The 22,978-nt window shown below is 38.1% G+C and overlaps 1 protein-coding gene across 4 annotated transcripts in view; it reads right to left on the bottom strand.

Annotated features, from left to right (window-relative positions):
* LOC126094450 (very-long-chain (3R)-3-hydroxyacyl-CoA dehydratase) overlaps positions 1-22,978 on the bottom strand; it is a 174,466-nt gene that overhangs the window by 30,597 nt on the left and 120,891 nt on the right. For 3 of the 4 annotated variants that reach the window (XM_049908821.1, XM_049908822.1, XM_049908824.1), the window contains exon 6: positions 2,002-2,106. In XM_049908821.1, the coding sequence (XP_049764778.1) occupies positions 2,002-2,106 (105 nt within the window). The remainder of the gene's footprint in view (positions 1-2,001; positions 2,107-22,978) is intronic. The other variant, XM_049908825.1, reaches the window with a different exon arrangement.

The raw sequence follows: 22,978 nt of genomic DNA, 5'->3' as shown, positions 1-22,978 counted from the left end.
TGTCACATGAAAAAGACGGGGCTGTAGCTATTCAATAAACATAGTTCAAGATATGTGATCACTTGCTTCATTACACAGCCATGGTGGGATGTTATAACACTGCCCTGTAACGGGTTGTGGGCAAGGAAATCACTCTGTAGGTGGAAACATGGAGGTAGATGAGAGATTAAGGTTGACTGCCTCTTAAAATGTCAGCTCTCTATCAGGAGGGAGACAAACATTATAGACTAAGGTACATAATGGACCATACAACAATGTTCACAGACTCTAATGCTGTACTGAGACCAACAGATGCTCTTTCGGTTACAATTCTAGTTTTTTAAATATGCACGGTGATTATAAAGGGTACAGAGTTTTTATAAGAACTATACATAAGACTTATGGTAGACGCCAAAGTTCAGCGAGGTCGTGAAAATGACACCAGTATGAGGGGGGGAGGAGGTATCGATCTGGTACTTCTGGAGCTATCAGATCCACCTTCACCTTCAATTTCTTACCTTTATTACCATTAGAGAGTTTTATCTTTCATTGGGGGATATCAAAGTGGGTATCTGGCAGGTAAGATCACTGAAATGTTCTGTGGCCTACAGCCCATCTCAACCAGTGGCTTAGCTACCATCAAGCAGCAAGGCAGTGTCAGTCTGTATAGTACGAAAAGAAGGGGATGGGGACCTGTGGGGATGGGGACCTGTGCTCTTCGTAAGCAAATGTATTCAGATGGTCACCAGGGCCGGACACTGAGGGAGATGTGATAGTCCTCATCCTTGCTGCAGAGGGGACTCAGTCATAGTGATTGCAAGTTTGTTGTCATTTGAAACTGATGTAGATATTCATAATTTTTTCTTTGCTTCAGAATATGAAATATGGTCAAATGTTTCATACTCCTCTATCTTCTTTAAAATGGAGCTGTTCAAGGGCTGATAGGACTGGTGCTCTTCACAGCTGATACAAGCTGGGATTTGGTTGCACAATACTTTGCAAACATTTAAAACATTACAAGAGGAGGGGGGGGGGGGGGGGGAGGAGGAGGAGGTTGGAGAACACAGCTTTAAAATTCACAGTAGTATACCATTATTTTACCTTTTTAGTTAATACATCCCCTTCGAAAGCCAAAGTAAAAGCACCAGTATTAACTCATCTTTTGACCCTCATTCGATATGGCAGACAAAATGGACACTCCATACAGTTCTTAGGCTGTTTGCAATGTGAGTTTGCAATGAAAATTGCACCTAGGCCATGGTGACGCTCTTGTGAAATGTGATGTGATGGTAACGTCACCGAGCTTCTCGTGGGACAGAAATGCCTGTGATTGAGTAGGGATCACTGTTTTTATCATGACAGAGCCACTTTCCATTTTGCTAATTTATATTATGTCCCCGAATTTTCTACCTACGTATGACAAAAAACATGAGTTTTGGGTCAAATAATACTTTTCGTTAGTTCATATACAAACTAGTTCCTGAGAGGAGTGTTCTCACCATTTCTTTTGAATCTACTTTTTGCATAGTGTGGCCACAGGAAGGAAAGTATTGGCATTAAACCAATATGTGTCTTATATCAATTCAAGCTGATATGACATTGGGTTGTTGAACTTGAATGACTTATATCATATTAGTCAAGGATTTTTCCTTCTCTTTGTATACTTTGTTTTCCAAATTGTTTTTGATGTTTACCTTCAGCTTTCCTTTATTTTCACATTATATATGAAATTCAGAGTGCCCCATGAATAGAAATATAATGTTATGACATAAAATAAACAAACAGGCATAACACAGAAAAAATGTAATCAATATAAAAAACAGAGAGATGGAAGAAGGATAGGCAAAGACACACAAATAATTCCAGTAAAACCAAAACCTATAAAATCAAAATGCATGTACAACAAATTGGACATAAATTGATGTTGATTCATGCACTTGAGAGGCCAGGTAATGCTGATGCCACATTACTGCTAATAGAAAACAACAAGAGCTAATAATTGGTATGTGACAAAATACTCACTTGGTCCATCACGATAATATCGAATTCCCATCACTGTCAGGATATATGTGAAACCAACAAATTGAACCAAGTTATATAAGGCCAAATAAACCTTCTTCATGTCTTCTGAAAAGAAAATAATTTTTATGGTTATTCAAATGAAATGCTGATTTTAAAGAAAGTATGTGAACAGTTTAATTTATAGCAATATGGGAAATATAAATATTACTAAAACACTATACCAAACCTGGTACCAGATGCAGTATAGAGGAAACAAAATATCTGATTTTCAATATCTCATATAATTATGGACCGAATTTAAAAATTTAAAATGCTGTCATAACCTACTCATTAAGAGGTATAATATTATGTTAAAAGTTTAACACAAAAAGAAATATTACAGTTAGAAACTCCGTGTTTGTCATGACACAGTGTAACTGATGGCATGCAAATAGCAAAAATTCATACGTCCAGTACTTCAGAATAAGAGGACTCGGTTACTTCCAATAAACTTCAAGCATAATTTCAAATCTTTCCTGAACTTTTCTCACTTATTTGCTTGAAGGCAAACATTTAACACATTAACTTTTTTTTTAAGTAATCAGATGCCTGAAGCTGTTTTATTCATGAGAGTTTGAGACTTTACAGAATCAGAGCTTTACTGGCAATTAAATTAACCTATAGCATACACATGTGAAAAAAATTACAACAGAAAGTCAGTGTTACACTCTAACAACAGAAAAAAAAGGTTACACTCTAACAACAGAAAAAATAGTTAAAACAAAGGACTACTGAATCATAGCACACCTTTCCCATTCCCCACAATCTTGTTTATCACATATATTTCTCAAATGTATTATACAGTTCTCTTGAATTTTGTCCTTTGATGTTGACTGCTCTGATAATCTGCTTCTCAGCACATTTGTCTAACAGCAATATTTTCCTCCCTTTCTTAACATTTGCATAATTGATGCTGTAACAGTGGCATGGTCATTGATTCCCTCCTATACATTACCAAAATTAAAAACTTCAGATCCACTCGTTGCTGGGAGATCCAAGATGTTACTCTCTTTAATAAGTATTGAGTGGTGTGCTGCAGTGGTTAGACAATGTAATCACTTTCGGCTGTTCTCCTGCCTGGCCATCCAGATTCAGATTTTCCATGGTTTCCCTAAATAGCTTAAGGTTAATGTATTTGCCACTCATTCATTCATTCATTCATTCATTCTGTTCCACAGAGCCCATTAAGGAGGAGAACCATCAGTGACATGTAACAAGTCAAGGTATACATTAATCTGCAGACGCTGAGCCGAATGGACGCGACAGCAACGATGGTAGCAGCAGCAGCGGTTATCTGATACACATTAATTTTTTTTCCACGTGCTTCTGAAAAGAAGTGAACTATACCTGGGTATAGCAAATTACTCTTAAGTTTTTGTTTTTGCGTAAATATTGGTGCATATTGTTGTCTAACGTAGCCTCCTAGTGTAATTTTTCCGCCGCTGGAAGCTCCACTTGATGCCAATAAGTTCAAATCTTGAGCTGGTACACAGCATATAGCTTAGATCAGTGCATTCCAGTTTGCATACTTACCTTGTGCAATAGCTTTAGGGTAAGAAGAGTTTCTAGTAACAGATAACTGTAGATACATTCACTTCAGAAGAGAAATTTATTCTGTTCAAGAGCTTGCCATCTCAGAGTGAGGAATCTGCAGAGCTGTTTTTAATGTTTCTTTTTTCTCATTACATTTTGCATACATTTCAAATTCGGTAGCACCATTTGAGATTTTACATCTATTTTTTACACTGGTGACAAGACCTGTGACACCTTTAGTGGCACCGAAATCCCCTGGCAACCCGGGTGTCGCTACATCTTCTGATAAGCAGTACATGACTGGTCCGTCCTCACTTGAGAATGAGTTGCAGACAGTGGTGGGTTCGCATTTCACTGGGTGGAAGGTGAAAGAGGAAGCAGGTCGCTCAGCTGGCTCCCTATGCCTTAGCAACAGGTACGAGGTACTACCCAGTGTTGTTGATAACTCTGAGCCACCAAAAGATGCCTCTCTTATTGGGACAGTGGCTTATTTTCCTGCCTTTCTGGACAAGTGCACAGGGTGGATATGCTTGTCATTGGAAGCTCCAATGTTAGGTGGGTTTTGGAGCCCATCAGGGAAATAGCAGGCGATGTGGAAAAGAATGCCAGTATGCACTCAGTACGTTTGCCAGAGGGTCTAATTCGTGATATGCAGAAGGCCAGTGGCTTTTGAGTGCACCGGGTGCAACTGGCTACATATGGTGGCACAAATGATGCCTGCTGGGGTGAGCTGCTCATGTACCAGCGCCATTATCTACTATAAAAGATGTAAGACGAATGGTTGGATTCTGCCCTTTTCGGTGGCACATCTGATTTGGTGAGGGTAACTAGCATTGCATGCGTGGTGCAGGCTCAGCTGTCTATTTGTAGCATCTTATCCATGGCTGATCACAGCCCTCTGGTTGGAGCACAGTGGAAGGTCTAAACCAGAGGCTCAGACGACTCTGTTATGTTATTGGATGTGACTTTCTCAACCTCCACTATTGGGTGTAGAACTGTAGGTTTCCCTGTAATAGGTCACATGTGCAGTACACACAGGAAGCGACTGCTAGGATAGTGGAGTTCATGTGGTGTGCACAAGGGGCTTTTTTTTAGCTTAGGTAACCCATCACTTGGGATCAAAGATGATTTGCCTGTAAATTAGCCATAATGTCCTCAGAGAATGTTTGTCCACACAGCTCAGAGAGAGAAAAGATTAATACGATCTTAGTAAACTGCAGGAGCATCCAAGGAAACGTCCCAGAATTAACATTGCTTACTGAAGGTTATAATGCACAGATAGTACAAGGGACAGAAAGTTAGTTGAAACCGAATGTTAATGACAACAAAATCCTAAATTCAGCTTGGAAAATTTATCATAAGGATAGGTTAGTTGCCAGTGGTGGTGGCATGTTTATTGCAGTAAGGAATTCAATAAAATCTAGCTACGTTATCATCACGGATTCCGATTGTGAATTAATCTGGGTGAAGTTAAATGTCAAAGATTGGTCAAAAATGGTAACTGGACACCTTTATAAGCTGCCTGGGTCAGGAGTTCTAGTGGTAGAGCACTCCAGACAGAACTTAAAGAATATTGTTAACAATTTTCCTAATTATGCAGTTGTAATAGTGGGCGACTTCAACTTGCCAGATATAGACAGGGAGTGTCAAGCTACCAAAACTGGTGCCAGAGACAGGGATCCGCGTCACACTGTTCTGAATGTCTAGTAGTTTGAGAACCAACTCGTGATGGTATGTCTTAAACTTCCTGGCAACTAACAGACCAGAACTTATCAAATCCGTTAACGTATAGGAAGTATCTGAGACACTGAGTCTTAAAAAGAATGTTAAGAAAGGTTGGAAGATATTTTTACTTAGCAAGAGTGACAGAATACAAATTTCAGAGTACCTGAGCAGTCAGCATAAAATATTCAATGATAAGGATGAAGAGGTGGAGAACAAATCAAAAAACTTCAAAGGCATCATGCAATATGCCCTAGACAAGTTAGTTCCGAGTAAGTTCTTAAGGGGTGGGAAAGACCCACCATGGTTCAGCAGCCGTGTTAGGAAACTGCTATGTAAACAAAGAGAACTTCATCTTAGATTCAAGAGAAGTAAAAACCTAGCTGATAAACAAAAGCTGAACGAAGCAAGAATGAGCATAAGAGGAGCAATGAGAGAAGAATTTGATGACTTTCAAAGTAAAACTTTGTCAGCCAATCTGAGCATTAAGCCTAAAAGGTTTTGGTCGTATGTAAAATCAGTAAGTGGGTCAAAATCATCTATTCATTCACTCAGTGACCATACTGGCCCTGAAATGGAAGATAACAGAGAGATGGCCAAAATACTGAATTTAGTCTTCTGACATGGTTTCACCATGCAAATCTTAACATAGTCCCTTCTTTCAACTGTTGTACAAATGTCGAAATGGCAGATATTGAGGTAACTCATCGCGGAATAAAAAAAACAACTACAATAGCTTAGTAGTGGAAAGATGTCAGGGCAAGATTCTACAAAGATTATGCGAAACAACTTGCTCCCACTCTAGCAGTAATTTATCATAAATTGCTTGAGCAATGAAGGGTGCCTAGCAACTGGAAGAAGGCACAGGTTATTCCAGTTTTTAAGAAGAGCCTTAGGGCAGATGCATACAATTATAGACCTATACTGTTGACATCAATCTGTTACTTAATTGTGGAACATATATTATGCTCAAGAACTAAGACTTTTTGGAGAGCGAAAATCTGCTCTACAAAAATCAACACTGATTCTGCAAAACACAGAGATTCTGGATTCTGCAAAACACAGAGATTCTGGATTCTGCAAAACACAGAGATTCTGGATTCTGCAGACACAGAGTTTCTGGATTCTGCAGACACAGAGATTCTGGATTCTGCAGACACAGAGATTCTGGATTCTGCAGACACAGAGATTCTGGATTCTGCAGACACAGAGATTCTGGATTCTGCAGACACAGAGATTCTGGATTCTGCAGACACAGAGATTCTGGATTCTGCAGACACAGAGATTCTGGATTCTGCAGACAGAGAGATTCTGGATTCTGCAAACAGAGAGATTCCACAAACAGAGATTCTGTGAACCTCGGCTCCCTCTGTTCGTGGATGAGATCCACAGTATCATAGACAATATCGAGTATTGGAGCAGATTTGCGACTGGATTCAAGACTTCTTGCAGACAGAACTGAACACGTTGCTCTTAACGGAACAAAATCAACAGATAAAAAGATAATTTCCAGAGTACACCATAGAAGTATGATAGGACCATTACTGTTTACAATGTATACAAAGGATCTAGCAGAAAGTTTTGGATCCTCTTTAAGGCTGTTTGCAGATGATGCAGTTGTCTATAACAAAGTAGCAATGCCAAACGATAGTAACGATTTGCAGAATGACCTACAGAGAATTGATGAATGGTGCAGGCTCTGGCAGTCAACACTGAATGTAAATAATGTTAACATATTGTGCATACATAGGAAAAGAAATCCACAACTGTGCAGCTGCACTACTGATGACAAACCGCTGGAAACAGTATCTACCGTAAAATTTCTAGGAGTAACTATCCAGAACGACCTCAAGTGGAATGACCACATAAAACAAATAGTGGGGAAAGAAGGTGTCAGATTCAGATGCATAGAAAGACTCTTAAGGAAATGTAGCTCATCCAGGAAGGAAGTGGCTTATAAGGCACTTGTTCGACCAATTCTTGAGTACTGTTCATCTATTTGGGATCCCCACCAGGTTAGACAGATAGGAGAGAGAGAGAGAGAGAGAGAGAGAGAGAGAGAGAGAGAGAGAGAGAGAGAGAGGAGAAGAAGATCCAACAAAGAGTGGCACATATTGTCACTGGATCGTTTAGCAGGCATGACAGCATTAAGGAGATGCTCAACAAACTCGAGTGGCAGATGTTACAAGAGAGGTATATCATGGAAAGATTTACTATTGAAATTTGAGAGAACACTTTCTGGGAAGAGTCTGACAACATATTACTTCCCCTCTGCCCATGACAAGAGTCTGGCGAATAGTTAATACAATACAATACAATATGGAGGCAACAATATCTGCACCAACAAAAGTGACTTCTCAAAGTCAGACAGTTATTCACAACATCATTATTAATGTTTGTAGGTCTAATTGTGAGTCACATGTAGTCCAAACAGAAATATCCGACACCATGGACAGCTGATCTGCTTCTGCAGAAGTAAGGACATAATATCTGGATCAAAACAAACAACCAAAGAAATCAGGAACATCAGTGAAAAAATATTAACATCTTTAGATGCGGCTTCAGTTGCCCGAGACTGCAGATTAGATTAGATTAGTTTTTCGTTCCATAGATCCGTGGTCAGGAGATTCTCGTGGATGTGGAACATCATTTTTTTAAAAAAAAAAAAAAGCTGAAATAACAATACTAATAGTATGAATATATACAATATATCATTTGTTTCTATTAAAAAATTCGTCAATGGAGTAGGAGGAGTTGGCCACTAGTAAGTCTTTCAGGCTCCTTTTAAACTGATCTTTATATGTAACTAAATTTTTTATGTTTGCTGGCTAATTATTGAAGATGAGTGTTCCTGAGTAGTGGACCCCTTTTTGAACTAAAGTAAGAGCTTTTAAGTCCTTGGGCAGATCATTTTTGTTCCTGGTATTGTATGTATGAACTGAGCTATTTGTTGAAAAAAAAAAAAAAAAAAAAGAGATATACGAGGGCTATCCAAAAAGTACATTATGTTTTGGAATTAAAAATAAATAAAGTATTGGAAATTTTTTTATTATATACAGATGAAAGCCACACTACTACTTTTCTACATAGTTGCCATTTAAATTAAGGCACTTATCGTAGCGATGGACGAGCCTGGAAATTCCTTCGTCGTAAAATTCGGCCGTCTGCGCCTTCAACCACGTGGTTAATCAGTAACTCGGTAGAAATACGATTTTTGTGGATTTCCTGGAAAGAGGCACTACAATAAACTCTCAAAGGTATTGCCAAACTCTGCACAACCTCAGAAGAGCAATACAAAACAAGTCCAGGGGAATGTTGGGCTCAAATTTCTTGCTGATTCACGACAACGCCCGGGCCCACACGGCAAATGCCACTCGTGAATTTCTCGAATCTTTTAAGTGGGAGTTGTTTCCTCATCCGCCGTACAGTCCCGACCTGGCACCGAGCAACTTCCACTTATTCCCAGCAATGAAGTAGTGGTTGGCTATGCATCGTTTTGATGACAACGCACACCTTCAAGAAGAGGTAACCACGTGGTTGAAGGCGCAGGCGGCCGAATTTTACAACGAAGGAATTTCCAAGCTCGTCCATCGCTACGATAAATGCCTTAATTTAAATGGCAACTATGTAGAAAAGTAGTATTTAAGTGTGGCTTTCATCTGTATATAATTAAAAAAAATTTCCAATACTTTATTTATTTTCAATTCCAAAACGTAATGTACTTTGTAGATAGCCCTCGTATTATTTCGGGCAAATTTCATTAACGAGTAAATATACTGAGAGGCAGTAGTTAGTATACTCAGTTCTTTGAAGAGGTTTCTACAGGACGTCCGTGAATTTACTCCACAAATAATACGTACTACACGTTTTTGGACTCTGAAAACTTTTGTTTGACTTGAAGAGTTACCTCAAAATATTATACCATATGACATTATGGAATGAAAGTAGGCAAAGTATGCAAGCTTTTTAATTTTCATCTCTGCTAACACTCGAATTGCAAGTACAGATTTGTTAAGGGGTTTCTGCAGTTCTGTGGTGTGCTCCTCCCAACTGAATTTATTATCAAGTTGTAATCCCAGGAATTTAAAACTGTCAACCTCTTCTATCTGCTCTTCTTCATACTTTATGCATATGCTGGGTGGGAACCTCTTACAGGTTCTGAATAGCATATAGTGAGTCTTTTCGAAGTTTAATGTCAGTGATGTAGGCTTTAAACCATTTATTAATATCCATGAAAATATCATTAGCAGATCTTTCTAGAACTACACTTGACATACTATTTATCGCAATACTTGTGTCATATGCAAACAAAATGAACTCTGCTTCTGGCAGTGTAACTGATGAGAGATCATTAATGTACACAAGAAGAAGCAATGGCCCTAAGATGGATCCTTGTGGGACACCACATGTAATTTCTTCCCATTTTGATGATGACTGATGACTTAATTCACTTGTCCCTTGCACTGACACCCTTTGTTAGCGAGTTATGACTTGAACCATTTTGCAGCACTGCCCGTGACACCATAGAATTCTAATTTATTTAAAAAGATGTTGTGGTTCACACAATCGAATGCCTTTGACAAATCACAGAAAATACCTGCTGCTTGTAACTTGTTATTTAATGAATTAAGTACATTTTCACTGTAGGTGTAAATAGCCTTCTATGATATCAGAACCTTTCAGAAATCCGAACTGTGTTCTTGATAATATGTTATGCAGTCACGTGTGTGCGAGTCGCGTTTGCGTGAGTGAGTGAGTGAGTGAGTGAGTGAGTGTTTTTTTTTTTTTTTTTTTTTTTTTTTTTTTTTGTCTAATTTTGATGAAGGCCTTACTAGCTGAAAGCTGTATTTGTGACAGTGTTTTCGTTGTACCTATCTGTGACTCTGCATCTCCACTATATAGTTAGTAGCAACAATATTGTTACATTCCCTCCTGGATATTCCATTGTTTGATTAACATTCCAGAACAATATTAAGCAGGGAAATCTGGAATGAAGCCCTAGAGATGCAGAATGTAAATGAAAAATATTAAATGGATTACCAGTAAAATAATAGAACTGGGAAGGAAGCTACAGGCTCTGAGGCGGAGGGATGAAACTGAAAATTATAAAATGCTACAAAATAAGTATAGGAAAATAATATGAGAGGTAAAATCAAAAGCAATTAATGCTTACCATAATGAACTCAAGAAACAGGATAAAGGCAGCTTGGAATGCATTTAATGGTGAAAGACAGGAAAATGCTGGATCAAACAAACAAACAGATATCAGGTAAATGAAAATAAACAACACAGTTGTTATAGATTGCAGAGAAAGGGCTAACATACTCAATAATAACTGTATAAATGTGGTAGGGAACTTAAAATTGGAAAGAAATAGTAAAAAAAGAAGGTTACTAAGTTATCACAAAAATCAAGCAGAACCGTATTCTTGAAACCAGTCACAGAAGATGAACTGACAAAAACTATACAGAAACTGAAGTCCAAGAAATCCACTGATGATGGCAAAATATTGAATCATGTAATTAAACAAGTAAGTGAGCAAATGATCTCACCCAAACAGCTCTTTTACAAAAGGAACTTTTCCAGAAAAACTGAAGATATGTACAAGAAAGGGGATAAGGATGACCCCAACAAGTACAGGCCAGCTTCACTGATATCAGGTTTCTCAAAAATCCTAGAAATGTGTATGTTGTTGTTGTGGTCTCAGTCCTGAGACTGGTTTGATGCAGCTCTCCATGCTACTCTATCCTGTGCAAGCTTCTTCATCTCCCAGTACTTACTGCAACCTACGTCCTTCTGAATCTGCTTAGTGTATTCACCTCTTGGGCTCCCTCTATGATTTTTACCCTCCACACTGCCCTCCAATGCTAAATTTGTGGTCCCTTGATGCCTCAGAACATGTCCTACCAACCGGCCCCTTCTTCTTGTCAAGTTGTGCCACAAACTCCTCTTCTCCCCAATTCTATTCAATACCTCCTCATTAGTTATGTGATCTACCCATCTAATCTTCAGTATTCTTCTGTAGCACCACATTTCAAAAGCTTCTATTCTCTTCTTGTCCAAACTATTTACCGTCCATGTTTCACTTCCATACATGGCTACACTCCATACAAATACTTTCAGAAACGACTCCCTGACACTTAAATCTATACTCGATGTTAACAAATTTCTCTTCTTCAGAAACGCTTTTCTTGCCATTCCCAGTCTACATTTTATATCTTTTCTACTTCGACCATCATCAGTTATTTTGCTCCCCAAATAGCAAAACTCCTTTACTACTTTGTGCCTCATTTCCTAATCTAATTCCCTCAGCATCACCAGACTTAATTCGACTACATTCCATTATCCTCGTTTTGCTTTTGTTGATGTTCATCTTATATCCTCCTTTCAAGACACTGTCCATTCCATTCATCTGCTCTTCCAAGTCCTTTGCTCTGTCTCTGACAGAATTACAATGGCATCGGCGAACCTCAAAGTTTTTATTTCTTCTCCATGGATTTTAATACCTACTCTGAATTTTTCTTTTGTTTCCTTTACTGCTTGCTCAATATACAGATTGAATAACATCGGGGAGAGGTTACAACCCTGTCTCACTCCCTTCCCAACCACTGCTTCCCTTTCATGTTCCTCGACTCATAACAGCCATCTGCTTTCTGTACAAATTGTAAATAGCTTTTCGCTCCCTGTATTTTACACCTGCCACCTTTAGAATTTGAAAGAGAGTATTCCAGTCAACATTGTCAAAAGCTTTCTCTAAGTCTACAAATGCTAGAAACGTAGGTTTGCCTTTCCTTAATCTTCCTTCTAAGATAAGTCGTAAGGTCAGTATTGCCTCACGTGTTCCAATGCTATTGTATAATAGATCAGTCGATTATCTGGACAAATACAATGTCCTCCTACTATCACAGCACGGTTTCAGAAAGAGTAGATCTACAGAATCAGCAACTTCCAGTCTGACAGAATATATTATACAGTCCTTAGATGAAGAACAAGTTGTATCTGCAAAGTTACGGGATCTCTCCAAAGCATTCAACACTATTTACCATGAAATACATATAAGAAAATTGGAAAACTATAGTATTCGAGGGCAAGCAGTGAAGTGGATAGAAAGTCGCACGGAGCGTTATCTGGTGAATAAGGTGGCTGTGGTAGTACTAAAATTTGTTTTGAGGTTAAAAATTGCTCTACTGACAGAGCAGTATGGGACGATTTTTGCACAAATCTTTCTCATACCAAGATCTTCAGTTATTATTAGACGAACCATTTCTCGACTGATTTTCAGTTATTCTGCAATTATTTTCATGGATAATCTCCAATCAGATCATACGAGTTCATGCACCCTGGCCAAGTTGACATCTGTCCGTGAGGTTGATGGTCGTCCACTGCGGTCTTCATCTTCAACATTCATTCTGCTTTCACTAAACATTTTGTGCCAATGAAAAACTTGAGCTCGACATAACCTCCTCTCCAAAAGCCTTCTGAAGCTTACCGTAAGTTGTCGTTGCGTTTTCACCCAATTTAACGTAAAAAGAAATGGCATACCGTTGCGCAATATTATGCGGTTCCATTTCCGTATTAACTTATTACAGCACAACACACGACTGAGCAGTTGCATCGATGTGCCGCTTGGACTAGAAGCAGGGTTGCCACATCTTGCAAAGAGAATCGGTCTCATTACTTTATTGTCATACCTCGTAGATGTTGAAAAGAAAGAGAAGACATTATTGTATGCAGAGACATGACAATGCTGAATAATGACCAAACTGTGGCACAGCTTGAGAAGAGCACACACATCTGCAAACACCACTGCTCAGTGGTGCCTGGAAATTATACTTGTTATAAACATAAAAAAGACTATGTAGGCAGTGTTCAGAAATAAAGAGAAAGTTGTGCACATGTGATTAGAGGTGGCTGAAAAAAGACTGGAAAAGAGTAGAATCCACGATATTCTTAGGCACTACTGTGGATAACAAGCTGAAATGGAAACAACATATAAATTCTGTATGTAAGAAACTCAGCTCTGTCATATTTATAATGAGGCAGCTAGCAGAGTATGCATACAAACAGCTTCTGTACGCAGTATACCACAGACTCTTCGAACCATACCTGCAGTAAGGACTGGTAGTGTGGGAAAACTGAAACATTCAAGAAATAAAAAGGGTGTTCACATTTTTAAAAAAGTCTGAATCATATTAAGAAGAAAGACTTCTGAAACATGCAGAAACTGCTTCAAAAGACTAGGCATTTTAACTTTTTCCTCCTTGTTCATACATAAAACTATACTATGTGTCACAAAAGATATGGCAGATTGGACTACAAGTGCTAGTGTACACACCCACAACACGAGGAAGAATGACATATGAAGCATACCCCACTGACTGACAATGCTTGAAAAAGGACCCCCATACTCAGGTATTAAATTAAGAAGTCTGGCTTGAAAACTGTGAGACAATGTACATGACACTAAGTTTTCAAAGAATCTAAAAGACTATCTGGTGGAAAAGGAATTTTACAGTGTTGATGAGTACTGCTCACATTAAATTTGTAAATATTGTTAATTACAATCAATGATATTGGAATAGGTAGGAACTATGGGGTAATGAAGGTTTTTTTTTTTTTTTTGACATGTCCTATATTACATGTATGTTCACTGTAAACCAAATAATCCTACAGGATCAAATAAAATTCAATTCAATGCTGGGATTGTTCCCTTTAAAAGGGAAGTTTTCTTTCTTAACCTAGGCTTTCAATCATTTCTAATGACTACTCTGTCATCAACAGACCCTAATTCATCTACTATTGCTCAGTGTTTTTCAATATTGCTTTACAATTACTTGAGATAGGTAGGTATACTACACCTGACAGTTTTGTTTAATTGGTAGACAATTTGAAATTTGTTACCAAGTATTGTGTTACAGTGTTTAAGTGTTTAAGCCACTGGCTTCTTGCTCAAGTGGAATGGGCTTCAAATCATGGCATATATGCAGACAAGGGGAAAAAGGGGGGGGGGGGAGAAGAAAGAAAGAAATCCCGGATTTTCCGATTAAAAATACACTTTTTCCTGGATGAAAATACACTATGTCACAGATAAAAGTACATTTTCCCCTGTTAAGAGACTACTCTTTCATTCAGAGCTGTAAAACTTATCAATCCTATGAATGGTAAAGGTTTTATACACCGGAGTAGAACTTCTCTGCACTTTAGGAAATGAAACTCAACAAAAAACGAATTTTGGAAGGATCTTTGCTATGTGGCAATGTGTACACTGCTTATTTTCATTTTAAGAATTTAGAAATATGAATTCCACCAATTACATTCTGCATTTTCATATTAAGAATGTATAAATATGAATACCACCAAAAATAGCAGGGTAGCTCCAGAGGCACTGAAATCGAGATTGCAATGTGTTTTTGTCAGCCAATCAAAGTTCATATCACAATATCTCGCTAGCCAATGATAGCAGATATTTGGAGCGTAGTACACATTATGCAGTCAGCCAATAGCAACATCACTATTAAGTAGCATGAACACACAATTAGGAAATGTTAATGGTTTAAATTAATGTACTTAAACATATATTGGTTGTCAAACATGTTTTGCCATTTTTTCTGGGGGTGTGGTTACGAAGGATCCTAAAAGCACAGTAAATTGCAGCAGCTGAATATTTTTGGCAACCACCATTATAAATTTTACTGCTGTGCACCGAACATTTTGTGGATGAAAATACATTCCGTCAAGCACTCCGAATTTTTCATAGAATAGTCAATTTTGTGTTAAATTGCTCAAGAACTAACTTCATACTTTTTTTGAAGGATAATTATATTTTCTGCCATCATTATTACATAATTTGTAATCTATGAAAGAACTAAAATAAATATGAAAAACTAGCCTTGAAGCTTGGTCTTTTTTGCGAGAAAATTTTGAACAATGGCATATATGGCTGGTCCCCTCGCCCTAAGCTCATCGCATGTTCTCACTCATAACATAAATCATCTTGCGAAAAAGGAAATTTACTTTGGAAGCAACACTTCTCAAACTGCCATTCACAATATTTTCCCGTGACCTGTTAGGAGCATAAACAGTTTCTTGTTACACAGCACTGTGTAGTCTTCGTCCTAAACCCTTTGATACATTTTGTTGTTGGAAGACACTTGTGTATGCACTGTGTTTTGTTGTAAATGTCAAATTTTATTTGCAACTAAAGCTTTATTTTGGTGTTATTCTCTCATTTATGTTTTATTGCTGCAGTATTTTTCTGTAGTAGTAGGCTGAAGTAAAGTTCTTTGTTAGAGTATCAGTTCTTACGAGCCAAAAACACAAAAATTTAAATGAAAACTAAAACAATGAAAAACTCCTGTAATTCTAAAAGATTTTCGGATTTTTCACAGATAAAAAAATTCCCATGTTTTCCCAGATTTCCCTGTTGTCTCAGGGTATACACACACCCTGAAAACCCAATCTTGCCACAAAGATTTAGCCATAGCATAACTTGAAGAAAATGCAGAGATGGAATATCTGGTGCTGCCCACTGCTGGGAGGACTTAAGATCACACACTGGGTGCTTACATTATAGATAGTATAGACCACACATGGCTCATTATGCTGAAACCAACATCTTTTATCAGCTGACTGGTGGCAGAATCCACTTGCAAGTTACTTTTGGAATACAGTTCAATTAATCTTTATCTTAATAACAAGATTTTCAGTAAATGATTCTTCACTACAATGATGAAATCTTGTCCATCATTTGATTGTACCAAAAGGTATGTAACACAAAGTGGCTTCCCCAAGCAAAATTGTTTAGAAACACAAAAGAAGTTGGCAAACATATTTTTCAAGATGAAGTCAGGGAATTCACATATTACCAAGCAGATGTGATTGCTCTTGTATGAGAGAGTATTTATCTGTGCCTAAACATTATGAACTGAATGGGCAATTATGTATCTTTCTCATAAAAATATGAAACACTAATTGCAAGATTTCAAATTCCTTGTGAAAATATTTCAATGAGTTGAAAGTTAGGAAGTATATTGGTGTTCAGAACGTAAATATCCAACTCACTTCAAGTGTTCTCCATAACCAACTTTTCTAATATATAATGCTTCTTGATACTGTTTTGGTATCTGTACTGGATTAGACAAAAGTCATAAAATATATTATCCACTTATTTTGTTTAAAAAGTGGACATTATGGATAGAAAGACCCTTCATTTTTTTACAAAAAACATAATAAAAAATTTAATACATATTGTTGAGGAATAGTCAGAAAATTAAATGCTTCCTGCTAAACTAGTATTTTGTCCTCTACTCCTTTGGAAGTTGTGAACTACATGGATCTCAGCTTTTTGCCCTCTGTCAAGTGAGTTAAATTTTGGTTTCAGAACTTAAAACGGCAGAGATATGGGCACATGAGTCTAATACATAACATTGGATGCCTCCTTGTTAGGACTGTGGCTGATCTTCCTTCAATATCCAGACAAGAACAGATGTGGGGATCAGCCATTGGAGGTTGCAACCTTAAGAGAAATGGCTAGATGGTCAGATGGAAGGCCATGATTCAATCAGTACCCATGCCGGACTCTCATCCAAGATGAGGATTTTCCTAGTAATTGTTGAAAGCACCAAATAAAAGCAGCTCATATTGGCATAAATGATGTGTGCTGCCTTTATTCACATTTAATTTAGATGGCAGGCTGAAGTGGTGAAGACATGTAGCCTCACATGAAGGGTGGAAGCTTTGGTGACAATTTCCAATGCCATTCCCAAAACCATTTGCAGTTCACTGGTTTGGAACCAAGTGGTGACCTCAGTGGCTCAGACAATCATGGAGGAGGATTTCTTGAACCTGCTTTTGGGTGGAGATCAACAGAGCTGCCCCCCCTCAATAATTCAGGCATGCACAACACATGTGGAGTTGCTACTTTTGTAGCAGGGTGTATATGGTGCGCAAATGGATTTTTTTTTTAAGGAATCACTTCATAGGGCCAACAATCAGTCACATACCATAGCTCAAGAGAGTATTAGTATATTAGAATAATGAACATTTGTCCTCTGAGGGTAAAATGTTAATACCATATTTAGTTAACTGCATGAGGATCCATAAGGTCCTAGAATCAGTTTCACTAATTAATTTTAATAATGCCCATGCCCACATACTTCCAAGAACTGAAAGGTGGCTAAAACAGTGCAATCTTAAATGCTGACTGAAAAATATATTGCAAAGGCAGGCTGGAAGCCAATGGTTGTTGTAGATTTACTGCTGCAAAGAACTTGATAATGTCTGCTGAGAATATTAATTCTGGGTGTGATGGTAAGAATTATTAAAAGTTTGTCAAATATGGTAGCCTGATGCTTTTATAGACCACCTGCCCCAGGAGATGCAGTGGCAGAGACAAACAAATTCTTAAACTTTCTATGCTAATTAGGAAAGTTATAGAATGGAAGACTAAATGACTAAAAGAGGTGCCAATAACAGGGATTAGTATGTGATCGATCTAAACATATATTCTGACAATTGCTTTGAGCAGTTATTTAGAAAACCAACTTGTGACAAACTGATGACAAAGATGCCATTAGAGATACATCATAAGCCTGGATTTTGGACGGAAACTGCCCATGTCCTATTTAAAAATGGAATTATCCACAGGTTTGCTGTAAGTAATTTAGGGAAACCACAGAAAATCTGCATCTGCATGGCCAGGTGTAGATGTGAACTCCAATCCTCCTGAGTAACAGCCCAATGACTTAAGCACTTTACCATCACACTTGATAACGGCACAAGTATTCCACCAACCAAATAAAACCTACTAAAGAAATATACATACCCACCAAATGCTATCACAAAGACTGATTTAACAGAAGAAATTTTCTGAAAAGTTATGTAACAGTATAAATGACTTATTATTAAACTGATGCTTATTACTGAAACTACAATCACATGGGACATCAAACAAAATTTGTGACTTGACACAGGATTTCTTGGTCAGGAGGACACAGCACGATATCTTGGACAGAGAATCATCCAACAGATGTCAACGAAACTTTAGACATATCCCAGATAAATGTACTGAGAACCTTGCTGTTCATGTTGAACATTTATGACCAATAGACACTGTTAATAATGACGAATAATATCAAGGCTTTCTGTAGGTCTGGACTATCGAAAAAAAAAATAAATAAATAAAAAAATTAAAAAAATACTATACAAATATTACAAATATCCAAAGTGGTGCAAAGATTGTAACTTACTTAAAATGTTAACATTCAAGGACTACATCATCAATGAGTAATGAGTGGAATCAGTCAAACACAGTTTTTGGAGATATGAAATAGAATGATTACTCACACTCAGTAAAGCAGAAGGCAGGCTTCGGTTCATTGGTAGGATACTGCACATATGGAGTCAGCCTACAAAGAAGCACTCTTGTGCTCTAGAATACTGATAAAATGTGTGGAGCCAATACAAGATTAGACTAACAGGGGAAATTTAATGTATACAAAGAAGAGCAGCTTGAACAGTCACAAGCGTTGGCAGTGTGGACACCAAAAGCAGTCAGGAAGGCTGCTTCTGCCCCAGAAAGTGTGTGCAGGAACTGTGGATTGCACTCTACAAGTACCAAAGAAAGCACAGAGTAAACATTTTTTATTCAGCATGACTTCTATACAATACATCAATGCCCGCATCCCGACGGCATGTATGGTGATCCAGGTAGTGGTGTACTACCGCAGCATAACTCACTGGTGGTACGCGTGGCCTGTAGCAGCAGGTGTGTACACTACACAGTAGTTTGCTGTCACAGTGGGAGAGCAGCAGCTGTTAAGCAGTCTGGAAGGCGTCAGCCTGGCAGTTCTCAAGTTTGTGTTGAACTGCTGACACCTCCCAACCATAGGTGCCCAGTATGGAACCCAGGACCCTTGAAGACACTCTTAGTATTGGATGATGACACTCTGAATGTGACCTCCACTTGGCAGCACCAGCTAGAGATCCAAAACCATCAGGTCTAGCTGGTGGCTTACAGATTAGTGACTAGCTGATGAGGCTGTCTGATTAGGTTGAAACTGTGCAGTCAGCTGGCATGGTGAAGACTTTCAAGGCATTGGTTGAAGTCGAAAGTCCTGGAGCCAGTCGAAGGACAGGTACTAGGGCTACCTTACCTTAGCTTAGCGATGAGCATTTATAGTTGCTCTGGCCAGCTATGTTGTGATAGGAGCCTCCTTCATATCTAGTAGTAAGTGGAGTGTTGGGTCATGCCATATGGAAACCCAACCCACTATGGCAGACTGCTGTATTGCAGAATGATACACCAGCATTATTTTGTCACCCAGCAGCAGGAATCTGTAGGCATCTCACTTGCACGCCCCTAGAATGGTTGCGAAGTGTGGTCTGCAGTTGATGCTTCAACAACATGGATACAAGAAATGTTACCTGCACTGCCTCCACAGGTCCCTTATTTGCAACTGTAAGTATTTCGTCCCTACCCACAATTCCAAAAAAATGCAGGTAGGTGCTGACAGGTGTAAAAGTGCTACCAAACTATCAGTTGAATAAGTCATGGTTGCAAAATGCAAACATGAATTATTTACAGAAGAATGGAAAAAACTGGTAGAAGCCAACTTCAGCAAAGAACAGTTTGGGTTCTTGAGAAGTATAGGAACACGCCAGGCAGTACTGACTCTACGACTTCTTTTAGAAGCTAGGTTAAGGAAAGGCAAACCTATGCTTACAGCATTTGTTGATTTGTAGAAAAGTTTTGACAATGTACCCTGGAATACTCTCTTTTAAATTCTGAAGGTAGTTGGCATAAAATTAAGGGAGTAAAAGGATATTTACAGCTTGTACAGAAACCATATGGCAGTTATAAGAGTCAATGGGCATGAAAGGGAGGCATTGGTTGAGAAGGTAGTGAGACAGAGTTCTAGCCCCTATCACCGATGTTATTCAGTCTGTACACTGAGCAAGCAGTAAAGGGAAACAAATAAAAATTTGGAGAAGGAATTAAAGTCCAGGGAGAAGAAATAAAAACTCTGAGGTTTGCCAATGACATTGTAATTCTATCAGAGACAGCAAAAGACTTGGAACAGCAGCTGAACAGAATAGACAGACTCTTGAAAGGTGGATATAAGATGACCAAGAGCAGAAAAAGGATAACGGAATATGTTCAAATTAAAACAGGTGATGCTGAGGGAATCAGAATAGGAAACAAGAAACTTAAAGTAGACGAGTTTTGCTATTTGGGTTGAAGTAAACTGGCAATTGCCAGAAAGATTTTTCTGAAGAAGAGAAGTTTTTCATCATCAACTGTAGATTTAAGTGTCATAAAGCCTTTTTTGAAAGCATTTGTATGGAGTGTAGCCATGTATGGATGTGAAACATGGACGATGAACAGTTCAGCCAAGAGGAGAAGAGAAGCTTTTGAAATGTGGTGCTACAGAAGAACGCTGAAGATTAGTTGCGTAGCTCATACAACTAATTAGGAGATATCGAATAGAACTGGAGAGAAAAGAAATTTGTATCACAACCTGACTAGAAGAAGGGATCGGCTGACTGGGCACATTCTGAGACATCAATAGATCACCAATTTAGTACTGGAGGGAATTGTGGTGGGTAAAATTGTAGAGAGATGCCAGAGATGAATACAGTAAGCAGTTTCAGAAGGATGTAGGTTGCAGTAGTTATTCGGAGATGAAGAGGCTTGCACACAACGCAGTAGCATGGAGAGCTGCATCAAACCAGTCTTCGGACTGAAGACCACAACACCAACAACAACTTCCACAGATGTTAAAATTTTTTTAAAGCATTTTAAGCCTTTCAGTGTGTTACAGCTCTGATGACAGGCTTGTGCCTAGCCTGAATTTTTGTCTGCCAAAGTATGCAGTCAGCTTTGAAACTTTGCTACAAAGTAACAGATGGACCCATTTCCAGTCATATTAAATTTAAGCTCACTTCTTTCTGCATCTAAGAATGACACAAAAGATTTTTGTTCCTTACTTATGTTTAAGTCCTTTTGGTAGGATGAAATTTTCACAGCCTTTTGTTAACATTTCATGATGAATTTCATGATTGATGTTTTGTAGAATAAAGTTGTAGAGCTCAGTCATGACCACATTTTAATACAATGTAGCCTGTCATACTTTCAATACAACCTATAAATTATAATGATGTCATACTCACTGAAACACATTTTGTGAAATTTTCTGCTGAAAATTTCTGCAACATTGACAAGGAAAATTAAGTCATGGTACTAGTTGTCACATGTGACATACTGTTAAATGTTGCATTTAGTACCCAAAAAAGGAGTTAGATTATGAATCAAAGATTCCAAAAAATGCCTTTTCGTAGGACAGCTTACATTAGTGAATGGAAGAAAGGGGGTTACAATGTATACAGGAAACCCACACACATTGACCTCTATTTCAACTGACAACAACAACTAAGGAAGAGGTTGAAGATGAAACAGGGAAAGAAACAAACAAAACAAAGAATTGCTGTATGCTTTCCACTGGTCCAATCATTGAAAGATTGGTAGACTTCTATGGAGCCATAGTATCCAATGTATTTCCCTCCTACTAACAGAGATGCAAAGGCATCTTCCTAATGATGAAGATGATCTAGGTCTTTGAAGTTGGTTGCGTACTGCATTCCTTGATAATATAGTATTTCTTATGTAGGGCAGACTATTAGAACAGTTGAGGAGAAAAGTGAGGAACATCAGCAACACACTCAACTAAAATAACCAATCAGTCACCAGTCACTGCTGATGAAGTGAAAAATGATGACACCAGTATTGTACTGCAGCTGCCAAGTTTCTGGGACTGTGTAATTAAGGAGTGTATGGAAACAAAGATGTCAGAAAACCTAATAAAATGAGATGGAGGTTTCAAATTAAACTAGGCTTGACACCACTAATACTTCACGGTTTATTTTGAGTCCAGGTAGCAAGTACACTTAAGTGTCAGTTGTCGAAATACTACACAATAGAAAGTAATTAACAACTTGGAGCCACAATGAAAGCAAACCATTGCCTAAGTATGTCTTTGTGGCAGCTTTCAGCAATACTGCAATTGATCTCTGGTACTGCAGAAGAAACTGGAATGACTCTGATGGAAGGCAGCAGCTGCTAGGACAAAAATAAAGTGCACATTTACTAGTGTGGAAAACCAGGAGGACAACATGTCACTGTCTGTAGCTCTTGCAGATGATAAAATATCTGTCCTCCCCTTCAGGACGCAGCACATTCATACCAACACACTGCTGCATTATCCCAAATGAGTAATAAAAGTGAGTTAAAATAATACTGATAATTATAATTAAGATGCCATTTCAGCAGCAATTAGCTACAGCATTTAGTTTATTAAATTACACAAATTGTAATACATTCTAGAATAATATTACTGTCATGAATGTTAGAGACTACATATGCACATAATATGTAATCCTTATTTAGTTTCATCATATGTGACTAGTCGGAGCAGTTGAATGGAATGGACAGTGTCTTGAAAGGAGGATATAAGATGAACATCAACAAAAGCAAAACGAGGATAATGGAATGTAGTCTAATTAAGTTGGGTGATGCTGAGGGAATTAGATTAGGAAATGAGACACAATGTAGTAAAGGAGTTTTGCTATTTGGGGTGCAAAATAACTGATGATGGTCGAAGTAGTGAGGATATAAATTGTAGACTGG

Source organism: Schistocerca cancellata, chromosome 8 (genome assembly GCF_023864275.1).
Source record: "Schistocerca cancellata isolate TAMUIC-IGC-003103 chromosome 8, iqSchCanc2.1, whole genome shotgun sequence".
NCBI lineage: Eukaryota > Metazoa > Arthropoda > Insecta > Orthoptera > Acrididae > Schistocerca > Schistocerca cancellata.
Note: the sequence above shows the minus strand (reverse complement) of the source record. Positions and strands in the feature narration are given on the sequence as shown.